General features: G+C 57.7%; 1 protein-coding gene across 1 annotated transcript in view; it reads left to right on the plus strand.

Moving 5' to 3' along the window:
- The first annotated feature begins 1927 nt into the window (after positions 1-1927).
- The window catches only part of PTDSS2 (phosphatidylserine synthase 2), a 35256-nt gene continuing 23037 nt past the window's right edge, over positions 1928-14146 (plus strand). Inside the window, exons 1-2 of the mRNA XM_033119179.1 lie at positions 1928-2947; positions 10434-10535. Of these exons, the coding sequence (XP_032975070.1) occupies positions 2790-2947; positions 10434-10535 (260 nt within the window). The 5' untranslated portion in view covers positions 1928-2789. The remainder of the gene's footprint in view (positions 2948-10433; positions 10536-14146) is intronic.

The raw sequence follows: 14146 nt of genomic DNA on the forward strand, positions 1-14146 counted from the left end.
CAATCCTAGCAGTGCCAAGATGGCCCCGAACGTGAGCGTCACCAGTTGAGGTGGGAGAAGAGGGGCCCTGAAGGGTGGCTACAGACCCCGAGAGCAGAAAGACTCCTTGGGCCGCACCTGGCTTGCTCTGGGCACTTCTTGCTCATGGGTCCAGCATCACTTCCCAGGACAATGCTGGTCCCAGTGGGGCGGGGGGCGGCTGGATGGCTCAGTTGGTTAGAGCGGAGCTCTCAACAATAAGGTTGCCAGTTCAATTCCCACATGGAATGGTGCGCTGCAACTAAGATGGAAAACGGCGGTGGGTGCAAAATGTCAGTCTGTGCAAGGCCAGTGCCCTGGGGACTCCATGTCCTGGTTACCCCAGTGTAGTTGGGTAATGCTGATCTCTTGACTCCCTGGGGCCTTCAGGATGGAGGCCAAAGTCCAGGCCTGGCCATCCTCTCCAGCCTCACCTCCAGTCACTTGCACCTGCATTGGAGGATGGCCACAGAGAGGCTGGCTGCCCAGGCCACCCTGGCGACCCTAGGTGGATGGGGCTGGAGGCTGGGACAGGGGGTGGGCCCAAGGACCTGCGGAGGGCAGCAGCAAGCTGGGGGAAGCCCCACAGCACACCAGCACATCTCCCAGAGTCAGCGTTTCCTGGCAGCCTGTTGATCCCCAGCCTACTGGGAAGCTCCACAAAGTGGTCAGTGGCTGAGACTCAAGGTCACCTCACAGTCAGACCCCATGATTGATAGGCTGGGCTGGGTGGAAGACATATCCTGTGGCAAACATATGCTTTTACACATATATTTTAACAGCTTTCTTTTTTTTAAAAGATTTTATTTGGGGAAGGGGAACAGGATTTTATTGGGAAACAGTGTGTACTTCCAGGATTTTTTCCAAGTCAAGTTGTTGTCCTTTCAATTTTAGTTGTGGAGGGCGCAGCTCAGCTCCAGGTCCAGTTGCCTGTTGTTAGTTGCAGGGGGTGCAGCCCACCATCCCTTGTGGGAGTAGAACCGGCAACCTTGTGGTTGAGAGCCCACTGGCCCATGTGGGAACCAAACCGGCAGCCTTTGGCGTTGGGAGCATGGAGCTCCAACCGCCTGAGCCACCAGGCTGGCCCTTAACAGCTTTATTGATGTGTAATTCACATACCATTTAATTTACCCATTTAGAGTGGCAGCATTCACAGACATGTGCCGCCATCAGCACAATTTAAGAACATTTTCATCGCCCTGAAAAGAAACCCAGAACCTTTAGCAGTCACTCCCCACACCCTTCCCTAACCCCTGGTGACCACTAATCTATTTTCTGTCTCCATGGATTTGCCTCTTCTGAACATTTCATATAGATGGATCAGATAATATGTGGTCTTTTGTGACTGGCGTCTTCCACTTAGCATGTTTTCAAGGTTCACCCATGTTGTAGCATGTGTCACAACTTCACATGGCCAAATAATTTCCCATTGAATGGATACACACATTTTGTGTGTATCCATTCATCAGTCGATGGACATTACCTCCCTTCTCCCTTTTGGCTACTAGGAATAATGCTGCTGTGAAAACGAGCGAAAGAAACCTCATTTAAAGTGAGTGAGGAGGCCTGAAGGGGGAGCCCTCCACACTGCCACTCCAGGTCAACTACACAGCCAACAGGAAAACAGTCAGTTACAGACCCAACAGGAAAGGACACCTTGCATTCCCTGCAAGATGCGTCTCTACCGCCCCAGCAGGAGGAAGGAAGATTTTTCTCCTCGACCGGCGACAAGCCCTGCCAGTGGTAACTGTAGCAAGTCAGCCAATGATCAGCCATCACCACCCGTTTGAACTCTCACTTTCCTCCAATGGACTTTGATTCAAAGCCCCCCCCCCCCACAACTTCCTTTTTCTCTATAAAGTAAGGTTCCTCTCTTTTGTTTGCTGGATTTACCTATAGTTTTTGTGTATGCTTGCAATTCTCAGCTATTCCTGAATAAACCCACTTTGCTGGTAAAAATAACTGGCTGTTTGAACACTTGTGTACAAGTTTTGTATGCACGTATGTTTTCATTTCTCTTGGGTAGATAGCTAGAAGGGGAATTGCTGGTCACATGGTAACTCTGTGTAACTGTTGGAGGAGTTGCCAGACTGTTTTTTCAACGTGACTCAGGGATGCATGTTTTTGCAGGGCCGGGCTACATTAACAAATGGAGTCACCCCAATTCGGCATGTTCACACCATTCTGTCCACCCAATTTCAGGGGATTCCGCCAAAGAACTACCACCGGCCACCCTATAGGCTAGACTCTGGAGCTCCAGGTGGCATCTGGTCCATCGCTGGTGGGATAAAGGGTCGGGAAGCGCCCTAAAGGAGGACCGGCCGACTCCACCGGGAAGGCGCTCCAGAGAAGCGCTGCCGAAGTTGGGGGGCCAGGCTGGGGGCCACGCTCCGGTCAGGCAGACTGAGGAGGAGGGTCTACGGTAGCCCCTCTGTGTCTGGTGGTTTTGGAGAGACGCCACTCCACTCCGCCTGTAGGCTCCGGTTACCTAGCAACCAGGCGGCATCCTTCCCAGCAAGCACTGCATCTAACTCATAAGGTCGGAGACTACGAGGCCCAGCATGCCCCGCGGCCCAGGCGCGCGGACTACAAGTCCCACAACGCACCGCCCACCCTTTCCTCGCCGCCCCCTTCCCCTACTCTCCTGAGACCCCGCCGGCAATCGCCGCGACCCCTTCCCGGCGCTCCCAGCGCCGTACGCGGCACGTTCGCGGTGACCCGGTGTGCGTGAGGTCAAGGCGCGGGGCGGAGCGGCACAGGGCCCAGGCGCCATGCGGAGGGGCGAGCGCAGGGGCGCCGGGGGACCGCGGCCGGGGTCCCCTGTGCCCGTAGGCAAGGCGTCGCTGGAGGAGCCGCCGGACGGCGCGCCCTCGGGCCGCCGCAGCACCGAGTCCGAGGTCTACGACGACGGCACCAACACCTTCTTCTGGTGAGGGGCGGCGGTCGGCAGCGGGTCGGCAGCGGGTCGGCCGGGGTCGCGGGGGCGTGGCCAGCTTGTGCGGGGCTGGAAGGGGCTCCGGAGGGACCCCGGGACCGGCCCCGCCCTGCCCCAGCCGGACTCCCGGGTGGTCCGGCCCCGCATGTCTGACCTGTGCCGCTGAGCGAGGGGCTGGAGGGGGTGCCCGAGGGACCCCGGGGCCGGCGTTCGCGCTCGTCCGGCCCAGCCTTGGTGGTCCCCCAGCATCTCCGCTCCCCTCCCCCTTATCGTGGGAGGACTTGGCTCAGAAGTCACTTCAGACAGGCTTTTCCTGACGTCCCTGTTCAAAAGTCACCCCTGCCCTGCGTCCCGTCGTCTGCTGGAGCCCTCCACAGCGCTCGTGCTGTCTGAAGTTATCTCCTGCTCCGCCGGGACGGAGCGGTGATAACTAGCACGGACACCTTCGCCTGGGCCGGGAGTCGAGTGCATGTTTGTCGGATAAAGGTTCTTTCTCTCTCTGGTTGCCCCTTGCCATGCCAGCCTTCCACCCCTGTGCAGCTCGGTCTCAGCCAAGCCTCCAAGTCCGGCTGCCCCCCAGTCTGCCTTAATGGGGGTCGGGGAGGGACAGGCCCTCCCAAAGCCTCTGGTGGAAGACTCCGTGCTGGTGCTTCATGCTGTGTTTGGCACTCCTGATGTCCCAGGGTTCGGGAAAGCAGCCCTGGGCTGGCGGATCCCAGGTGTGGCTCCTCTGCTCCATGGCTCTGTGACCTTGGTCTAGCCCTTCACCTTCCGGAGCTTCACTTTGCTCATTTGTGGGAGAGAAAGACGCCGTTTGCTAGAAAGCATGCTTTATGGTAGGAAGGGTTTGGCTTTTCTATGCTGGATGCTCAGTGCCTGTCCAGCTGAATGACAAACAGTGCTGGCATTTGAGTCCTGTAGTAGGTACGTAGGCCCTGGAGATCAGAGAAGGAAGGTCACGTGCGTCATACAAGAGGAGTGGCACGGGGAAGCTGCCCTTCAGAGAGCCGAGCTGTGGGATTTGCCAGGAGATCTGAGCAGGGAGTGGGGAGAGCCTGGTGGGCGTCATTGCCCTTCCCGGGCAGGTGCCTTCACATGCTGAGAAACCTCATGATGCGTGTGTCTGGGGCCCAGCAGGGTCCTGCTTTGTGTTAGACTCAGGAGACATACGTGGCGATGGCAGGTGTGGGTGGGGGGCAGCCCAGTATCTGGGCAAAGCCTGCGTCTTCCCTGTGGGTGCCACCACAGGGAAGCCCTGCTTTGGGGAGATAATACTGGGAGAGAGAGAGAGGGATGGGGTGCCTCGGCAACAGGGGTGTGGTCCGAGAGCTAGTGACCCCAGCAGTGTGGGATCTTGCTGGACATGCTGCGTGTGGGGGGGGGGCTCTCCAGCCGTCCTGTTCAGGGGTCACGTGCCTTCAGATTGCGTGATGGGGGGCACTGTCCTCTCAAGCCCAGGTGGTGGCCCCTGGAGACTTAGGCCCTGGAGCACGGTGGCTAGACTTGCTTTCCTTGTGTTTGAATTCACTCAACACACTTTTGGGGCCCCTACTGGGTGCCAGGTGCTATTCTAGGGGATACAGCCAAGAGCTAGGCAGAGGGCTCAGTCCCCTGGCTGAGGGGTGCTGAGTGTCGCAGTGCTGCTGGAAGCCAGGGAGCGTACCCCTCGCCCTGTGCCGTGAGAGGCCGGTGCCCCTGTCTTTAGAAGCACAGAGCAGTGGCCCTGGACAGAGTCCCTGTCCACTGGGATGCTGGGCACTTGGGAGTGGGACCCACGGGCACCAGCTGTACCTGAGCTTCCCTGGGAGGGGGGCTGACGGGGAGCAGGAAGGCTGTCCAGGAGGGGGTGCCACAGGGTTGGCTGGATTTAGGGACCTGCTTGGTGGGTCTCCATGGGCTGGTGACAGGGCCTGTGCGTGCAGGTTCTTGCTGCATCACGGGCCTCTCCCCTCACCTGTGCAGGTGACCAGACACCTGCCTGGCGGAATTACTTTTACCTGTAGACTTAGCCACTTCCTTCTTTGCAGTCTTTCCTCCCTGACTTGCTACAACTTTAAAAGCTCTTATTTTTGTATTTTAGAGAACTGTAATAACGAATGTTACAGCAAATTATAAAGACTAAAAGTGTGTATTTGTGGAAATGACTCTGTTCCAAAATGACTCACAGGAACTTTTGCATGATTCAAAACCTTGCTTTTAAGGTTTTCCTTTTCAAAGAAGGTTGGGCTCCTTTGGGGGCCGGTGATTGTGGTGTGGCGCCTACTATGTACATGGGCTTTGAGTTTCTCTGTTTCTACTTTTCAGCTGCAGGGCACGCGCTCGAAGTCAGGGTTAGTCTGAGCCTTGCAGCCTGTGTGGGCCCCCCCAAACTGGGCCCAAGGGAGGGGACCTGAGGACCGCAGGGGTCTGACGTGGCTAGGACACTGCCGCTTCTGCTAACCATGCTTTGTCTCCCGTGGGGAACACCCAGAGTCCGCAGACGCAGAGGAGCCGTGAGAAGCTGTGCCCCGTGACGTTGTCTGAAAATTGTGTGGGAGATGCTTTGAGACCTGATGCCCTGGAGAGGGGCCGCTGACGTGCCAGTGGCCTGTAGATGGGAGGTGGGCAGGTCGCCCGGGTCAGGGACCAGGTGGGCGGTTGGTTGTATGTTCTAGGAACGCTTGTGTGCTTGGTCTTACTAGTGACTCACGGGGCGCTGCTGTCAGCATTCGTCTTACAGCAGCCGTAAGAGTATGGGGGTGTGTTCTAGACGCCCCAGGTCCTGGAAGATGCCGAATCAGTCGTCGTGGGCTAGGGGCTTGCCAGCTTCGCCCACATCTGGGAAGCATCGCTCGCCAGCTGATGCCTTCTTTGGTCAAGCGGGTCAGCGGGCCGGGAAGGTCAGTGTCACGGCCCGGCGCCCCTTGCACACGCGGGACAGGCCCTCTGGTCCTATGCAGCCAGTCTCCCGGCCGCGCCTCCGTGTTTTCTCTGACAGGTTTGGCAGGCCTGTCTTGCTGCCCACTTGGCATCAGAAGTGTGATCATTTCTAGGAGGGACTGTCAACTGGGTATTTTCCACTCATGGCAGGGAGCCAGCTTTCCTCACACCCTCGCCCTTGCTGAGTGACTGAAGTCATAGGGTTTATGGCCGCGCTTTTCCTGTGCCCGGATCACAGGACCCAGACCTTCCCTGGAGTTATCCATTAGCCATAAACCAAAGGGTGCGCTTGTCTTCCTGGCCCCAGGCGGGTGGAACCACTGCCAGTTCTGGCGAGCAGGTCTGCCTGTGCAGTGTCCCACGCTGCCCTAAGCGTCCCTCTGTTACTGCCACACGTGTAGAAGTGGGGCTGTGTGCCAGACAAGGGAACCTTTTGTTTTCACCAAACTTACAAGGTACTATTTTTCTTTTCTACACCAGACTTGCAAGTTAACACTTATACTCATTTTAAAGACGGGGGAACACAGTCTGAGAGACGAATAAAGTCGCTCAAGGTCACAAATCCCGTGAGTGGCAAAGCTGATACTGGATCCGTGGTTTTTCCGCTGTGCCATGCCTCCTCTCCAAGCAGAAAACTTAAACTTGACAGTGAAACATGGACAGAGAGCACGGGCCACAGCCAGTGCCAGGGCCTGGGAGTGACAGCCTCCCCTGGGACTCTGTCACCACCAGCTGTGTGTTAAAGTGCTTCAAGGGGCCGTTTTGTCTTAATGACAGCAGTGTGTCTACACGTGCATTTATGTCTTCTCGTGTGAGATCAGGCTGACTGTTTTCTCCTCGCCTAAGTGCTATAACAGTGGATACGTCGGAAGGTGCTCAGAGAACTATGAATGAACATCTCTGTGGGGCAGCCCAGAAAGTGTGTAGAGCGATTTAAAAATTTTTTATTAGGAAAACAACTATTTATTTACCTTTTGACCCCCCCTTACCCATTTCTCCCACCCCCTACCCCTGCCACCCCGCCTCTGGCAACCCCCAACCTGTTCTCAGTATATGAGTTTGTTGCTTGTTTTTAGGTTCCACGGAGGTGAGATCATACAGGTACTTGTCTCACTGTCGGGCTTATTTCACTCAGCATAACGCCCCCAAGGTCCATCGACATTGTGGAAAATGGCAGGATTCCACCTTTGTTACGGCTGAGTAATACTCCGTTGTAGATCTGTACCATGTCCTGGCTGCTGTGAATATGCCACAGGGAACAGAACATGGGGGTGCAGATATGTGAGTATTTTCGAGTTAGGGTTTCTGTTTGTTTTTCAGATAAATACCCAGAAGTGGAATTTCTGGGTCACAAGGTGGTTCTGTCTTTAATTTCTGTTTTCTTCCTTTCTTTTTTTTAAAACACTTTCTTTTTTTTTTTCCCTTTTCTCCCCCTATCCCCCCTCCCCGTTCGAGCCATTGTTTCTCAGTCTAGTTGTGTAGGACGCAGCTCCCTGGCCCATGCTGGTATTATGATATTATGAGTCTTGCGCTCCCCCAGCTGAGATAGTCGGTCACCGGTCGTCTGTTGGCCGCTCACAACAGCCCATGGTAGCACATAGCAGCCCGCGGCAGTTCATGCCCACCACTGGCTGCTCACGGCAGCCCAGCTCCAGGGAGAGACATTGTTCACAATCTTAACTATAGAGGGTGCAGCTCACTGGCCCATGTAGGAATCGAACCGGCGACCTCGGCATTAGGAACACGGTGCTGCAACCACCTGAGCCACCGGGCCGACCCCTGTCTTTAATCTCTTGAGGAAGCTCCATACTGTTTTCCCGTAGCGGCTGCACCAGTTTGCAGTCCCACCAGCAGTGGGTGCGAAGGTCCCCTTTCTTTCACAGCCTCACCAGCTCTTGTCATCTGTTGTCTTGATGACAGCCATCCTGACAGGTGCCAGGTGGGGTCTCTGTGGTTTGGGTTTGCGTGTCCGTGATGCTCACAGACACTGAGCAGCGTGTACGTGTTGGCCGTCTCTTCTCTGGGAAAACGTCTGTTCACATCTGCCCATGTTTTAATCTGATTGTTAGTTTTTTTTTGCTGTTGAGTTATATGGGTTCTTTATAGCTTTTGGATATTAGCCTCTTATCAGATGTACGATTTGCAGATATTTTCTCCTACTCAGTAGGCTGCCTTTGCCTTTTGTTGAGGGCTTCCTTTGTGCAGGGGAGGAGGCCTTTTGAAAGACGGATTTCATCCTAATTTAATAACAGAGATCTTACTCTCCAGTAGCACTTGATTCTAGCAGTCTGAAGCCTGTCCTGCTTCGTGCTGCCCAGGCCCTCCCTGTGGGTCCTTTACCCTCTGCCCTTTCCGGCCCCCACAGGACAGACGGGGCCCTTCTTACTCCTTCTGCTAGCCCAGGGCCAGCAGGGAGCGGCTTGTGGGACATGTGAACATGGATCTCAGGGGCAAAGGGTGGTCTTTACTCTTCAGACAGTCCTGTGTTTTGGGAGCATGGAAATATACAGGACCAGAGCTGCCTTGGGCTCCTCAGGGAGCGTGTCTTGGCTGGGCCACCTAAAGAAACTAAGGAGGGTCACTGTGTTGTGGAAAGTAATGTTAAACCAGGGGATGGAGCCGTTTTTTAGGACGCAGGACAGAAGGCTTTCCCGCGTCCTCTCAGAGTGTGTGCTGCGTGTGTGTTTCCCAGACCTGTGTGGGACGGGAGAAGCCTGAGGGAGCGTATGCAGTGGCTGGTGGCCTTGAAGTGGTGTGGACAGGTGGATCCTGGGCCCATCTGTCTCCTGGCTTCCCTGGGACCAGCTGGACCACGTCGTATTCTCACAGACACTCGTTGATGTGAGAACCCTCCAGGCAGGCACTGGGTCCCGGTACCGTCCTGTTTCCCTGGTGGACACCTCCGTCCAGGTGCTCCTGTGCTCCCAGCCCACTGTTGGTCAGCGTGTTGGGGCCCGAGCCCTGTGACCCATCCCGCCTGGTCGGAGGAGGCCGCACACAGCCCCAGGCCTGCGCTTGCTCGTGGGGTACTTCGGAAATCTGCACCCTCGGAGACGCTGCCTACTGCGTCCCAGGGCTGCTGGCTATGGAAGTTGGGCCCAGTGGCTCCCACTCCTTCCTTGTCTAGGTCTCTGGGAGGGCCTTCTCAAAGGCCTGTGGGACCGGTTGTGCTCTGGGCCTGCCTCCCAGCTTCCCAGGACCCTGCCCTCCCAGGACACTTTTCCTGGGCCCAGCCCTTGCACCCAGTGGTTGTTTCCTAACTTTTTGGAGTCTTTATTTTGAAGTCACTGTGTACTAATAGTGATTCCGGAGGGCATACAGTTCCGTGAGCTTTGGCATGTGGGTCCCTGTAACTGCCTCCCCTGACGAGGACGGGGGTTCCTCGTGTGGCTCGTCCCACACGGCAGCCTGTGCACCTTCGCTCCTGCCCAGTGAATGGCATTCCTGTGTGACAGTCTGTCTTTCAGGTGGTGCTGTAGGTCCTTGCATGTAGCTGCTGCCATGCTTGCACTGAGGTGGCCAGTCTCTGTCCCTTTCCCACCTCGTTTGCTTGTGTCCGCTTTAGCTGGCGGCTTGTTTTTATGTTATGTCCGCGGTGTCTGCAGTGACGCTCCTGGGCTTCCCCTGCCCCAGCATCACAGCTTGGCCACACCAGGTCCGCGTGGATCTGCCCAGCCTGCCCCCAGCTGTGGGCTGTGCCGGCCCTGCCCATGTCCCAGCAGCTGGGGTCACACGTGCTGTACAGAGCTCAGTGGAGGGCAGGCAGTTTCTCTGCGTGGCTTTGCCCTTTCCTCGTTCCTGGTGGGTTGGCGTCCCTCTTGCCTCCTCTTCCGTCTCTTTGGGGAACTCCTTACAACGCCGGAGCAGGCCTGCTGGCACTGGGCCCTGTCACGACTCCTCCATCCGAGAATGTGTAGATCTGGAGGGTGTTTTGCTGCATATAGACTCCTTCACACTTACTTGGAAGCATCTCGTTTACAGATGCGGACACTGAGGCTCGGAGACGTTGCGTCGTCTGTCCGAGGACCCGCCGGGCGCTGGGCCGGGCTTGTCTCAGCGTGGACTCTGCATGCCCTGCGGTCCTGGGGCCGGACGGGTGTGGGCCTTCCTCCCCCAGCACGCCCCAAAGGCCAAGCCAGAGTGGGGGGACAGAAGGCACTGGAGCCCAGCCCCTCTCAGCCGACCGCCGCCTCCGCCAGCTCTCCCGTGTAAACCGCACTTCGGGTGCATGCCTTCTCCCTTTGGGTCCTGGTGTCCCTTCTCTGCTCCCCCTTTCTTGGGCTGTGGTCCTCGCCAATCTCTCAGATGTGGTCCTTGATTGAATCGCGAGGCTGCTCATCTCAGCGTAACCTCGCCGAGTTGACTGCCTGTCCCTCTAATAGCAGATGGCAGTGCAGGGACCTGCCCTGGTGTCGTCTGAGCGCAGCAGCCTGACTCTGCCGGGAGCTCGGCGCCCTTCCCACTCAGCCAGTGACTCCCTCTGCGTTCTCTGCGTCGGAGGCCATGTGCCCGGGCAGTGACTGTGCTTCTTGTGTTCTGATGCATCTGTGTTTCATTCCAGGCGCGCGCACACCTTAACCGTGCTCTTCATCCTCACCTGTGTGCTTGGATACGTGACTCTGCTGGAAGAGACGCCTCAGGACACGGCCTATAACACCAAGAGGTAACCGGGCGCCCAGCCCAGTGGGCGGGGAGGCGTGGGCCCTCACTGTGCTCAGCCTGTTTCCCTGCTTCCCTGGGACCCTCGAGGGGACCGTCTGTCCTGTAACCTGCAGCCCACACTGTGTTTGCGCATGAGACCAGAATGTGCTGTTGGCAGCTCCAGGGACAGGGCCTAAAGAGGTGTTGTGGTCACCAGTTCTGACATGGGAGGGTCAAGCGGGGCTCCCACAGCCCCCGAGTGTCCTGCAGCGGAACTCAGTGCTGACACGGTCCACCCGCGACCGCGTCCGATCCCGCAGGGAAAGGGCTCAGTCCCACACCCCCCGCCCCAAGTCCACGTTGGCGCCTGGGCTTCGGACCGACTGCTGTAGATCGGAGGTTGCAGGAGCCTCCTTGGGTTCGATTCATTTGCTGTGGCGGCTCCCAGAACTCAGGAACCTCACTGGGTCGCTGGTTTATGGGAAGAGGCTGTAACTGAGGACGGCCATGGGCCGAGACGCCGAGGTGCGTGGGGCCAGGTGTGCGGAGGGGCCTGGAGCTTCCCTGCCCTCTCCGGGCGCCGCCCTCCCCACGCCTCCCGGTCTGCCCACCAGAGCCCTCGGAACCGCCCTTCTGGGCTTTACGGGGCTGCGGTGCGCGGGCGGGATTGATTCACTCTGGTCACTGGCGATTGGACTCAACCTCCTGGAAGTTAGGGGTGGAGGATGGGGTGGGGCCGAGAGCCCCCCTGGCGACCAGCCCCCCTCCTTTGGGGCTTTCACTTCATTCGTGTAACGGAAGACCCTTTACTGCGCATCACAGGAAATCCGACGGCTTTGGGGCCTCTGCGCCAGAAAGGGGAACAAAGACCCAGTATCTGTGTCTCGTTATGAATCAGTGTCACTCAGCCTGTGAGTTTGTGTCTGGGGACGGGTGGGTCTCTGTGACGGCCGGTGATGGTCCCCTGTCAGCGAGCATGGTTGTACACGCTGTGGATACTAATAACGCTTTTGGAAACTTTAAACCCGCTTCAGACATGAGACGACTGTCAGGCAGATGATCTCGGGTCAGGAGTGGGGAGACTGTCTTTTTATGTCAGCTCCAGACAGAGAGAGTAGGCAGGTCTTGCCCTTGGCCTGAGTCCTGTGGACTGGGGCCAGTTGCACACGTGTGGGAGGGTGATGAGCTGCTCTCAGCTCCTTGGGTCCCTGACACTGGATGGACTCGCCTCTCCTTCTCCAGGCCCACGGAGCCGCCCACTCTCCTGATCTTGGGGCCTAGGCGGCTGCCACTGTCCAGGCCCAGGCCCAGGCCCTAGCCCCACTTGCTCTGGTGGGACGGTGGTGGAGGCCAGAGGGGTCTGGAGACTGCCACCAGGGTGGGGACAGACGGAAGGAGGTGCTAGGGGCCGGGCAGTGTCGGGACCTCTGGTCAGCTTTGGTTCATGGGGCTGGGGCTTGTCAGCCCTCCTGTTGGAGCCAGCCCTTGTTTTTGTAAAAGGAGGATCTTCACATCTGCCAGGGAGTGCAGTGTGCTCTGTCCGTGTCAGCAGCCCGTTAAGATACCAGGTGGCTCCCCGTCAGGAGTGCCGTTGGCCTCCTGTCTGTGTGGGCACTGAGAGCCACCCACAGTGGTCTCGTAACCCCCCGGGCTCCTGGGCTGCGGCAGGGGCGTTTCTGGTCGGAAATGGCTGCCAGGGGGTCTGGGCTCAGGGCGCTGCTCCCTGGAGGAGCTCAGGTCTCGTCCTCGCCTGGAAGACTAGCTCCTGGCCCCACTGTCTGTAGGGTCCCCCGCCGCCACCCTCCGTCTCCCAGTCAGCATCTTCCTCTTTTCCCAGGCGGGCTGTCTCTCCCCAGGCACTGCCTGCTGCCGGCCCGCCCCTGCCCACCCTCGATCGCCCGCAGGCTTGTGGCGCATGGGAAATGGGGTCCAGGACTGGAGGAGGGAGCTCTGTGGGTGGCCCCAGGACTGCCTTCAGCAGCAGGTCTCTGTGGAAGGAGTGTGGATCTCTGGACACCGGGGGCGATGAGGCAGGGGCCCTCGTTTGCCCAGAGCACGTTTCTAAGTAGAGCTTGGTCTTATTGTAATTTGTGTAGCTGGGTGTTGTCGACTTTAAAAATAAAAGTTATCTTACAAGCAAAAGTGGGTTTATTCAGCAATAGCAAAGAATTGCAGTCCTGGACAAGCAAGCCATAGCAAAGTCACGGCAAGTCCAGCAAACCCCGACGAGCCCGATTGTAATGTGAAAGGGGGAGGCTGGGAGGGCCCTAGAAGGAAAGCCTGTCAGAGGAGAGCGACGGCCCAGGGAGCTGACGGTTTCCACGTGCACCTTTCCTTGGGCTGCAGGTGGCGGTTCCTTCCTGTGGAGGGTCCCACCGCGTGACAGCCAACCTTCTGGGAGGCCTCCTTTGTTAATTTCACAGTGTGGAGGGTCGGTGGTGTCTCCTGGGCGCCGCTGGGCAGGGAGGACTGAGAAACAGGCCTTGGTCACAGTAAGGGGCTGTCCCCAGGTGGCTGTGAAATTAGGGCAGAGATGAACAGTTCTCATGTCACCGGGCAAGAAGTGTCACAAGGAAGAAGGTGACTTCTCAGCAAGAGTGGGCCCATGCAGGGTGTCCGCGGAGTGTTCCCTGAGGGCAGGGGATTGGTTCTCATTCAGCAGATGCCTGCCCTCCGACCTGAACCCCTGAGGGGAAGGGCCGCGTGTTGCCCACATCCGACAGCAGCCGGGGACCGTGTCCCTAGCCCTTCACCCTGCACTGGCTCCTGGCCTGAGCTGTCCCTACTTGTGGGAGGCTGGGACAGTGAGCACAGAGGGCAACCGGCTGGCACAGCAGGGACCTGGGCCCTCCCTGCGGAGCCGCAGTGCACGTGCACTGCAGGAAGGTTCAGGGGCTTCCGGCCCTTCCCTTCTCTGAAGTTCTGCACTTTCGGGACCCTGGACTCCTCGTAGCTCATGTCTCTGGTCCTCGCCCACCTCAGGGGCACGGAGGAGCCGCTCCCCTGGCCCTGTGATTCTGCTGGTGGTGCCTGGGACAGGCCCCCGGCTTCTCCCTGGAAGCCTGCAGGGCCACAGTGATGCCGCCAGTCTTCGTGAGCCATCCTTGTGGGCGCGTGGGTTCAGCTGTGCTTGGTCATTCTCCCCCAAGACTCCAGCTGGACCCGCAGCCGCACACCCTCCTGTGCCCCCGCCCCCCATGTGCTGGCAGCTCCCCGTCTGCGCTGAGGCACTCCTGGGGCAGCCCCGCTCAGCCTTGCCAGAGTCTGGGAGCGGCCGCTGGGCCTGACTTATTAGTGTCTCGTCAGCGCTTTTAATGCCCTCAGGGAGGCCTCTTGCAAAGGAAATACTTTCTACAGGTTATGCTTATTTTCAAAAATTAACACTACCTTGTTAAAAATTTAGGAAATGGGTTTGTTTTCCTTCAGCTTTCAATTGCGGCTTGTGTGTCATTGTTCTTTTTATAAGTCTAACAAGTTCTGTCACTTGTTGGGGGTGTGGGGTGGCTTTAGTTTTCTTCTTAAGTCAGCTGTATCAAAGACGATTTCGTGTGACACGTATTCGGTTACAGTGCACAGCTCAGAGAGTGTCCACAATCACACCTGCCTGCCAGCACTGAGGGGACCCCACCATCT

The sequence above is a fragment of the Rhinolophus ferrumequinum genome, chromosome 11 (genome assembly GCF_004115265.2).
Source record: "Rhinolophus ferrumequinum isolate MPI-CBG mRhiFer1 chromosome 11, mRhiFer1_v1.p, whole genome shotgun sequence".
Classification (NCBI taxonomy): Eukaryota; Metazoa; Chordata; class Mammalia; order Chiroptera; family Rhinolophidae; genus Rhinolophus; species Rhinolophus ferrumequinum.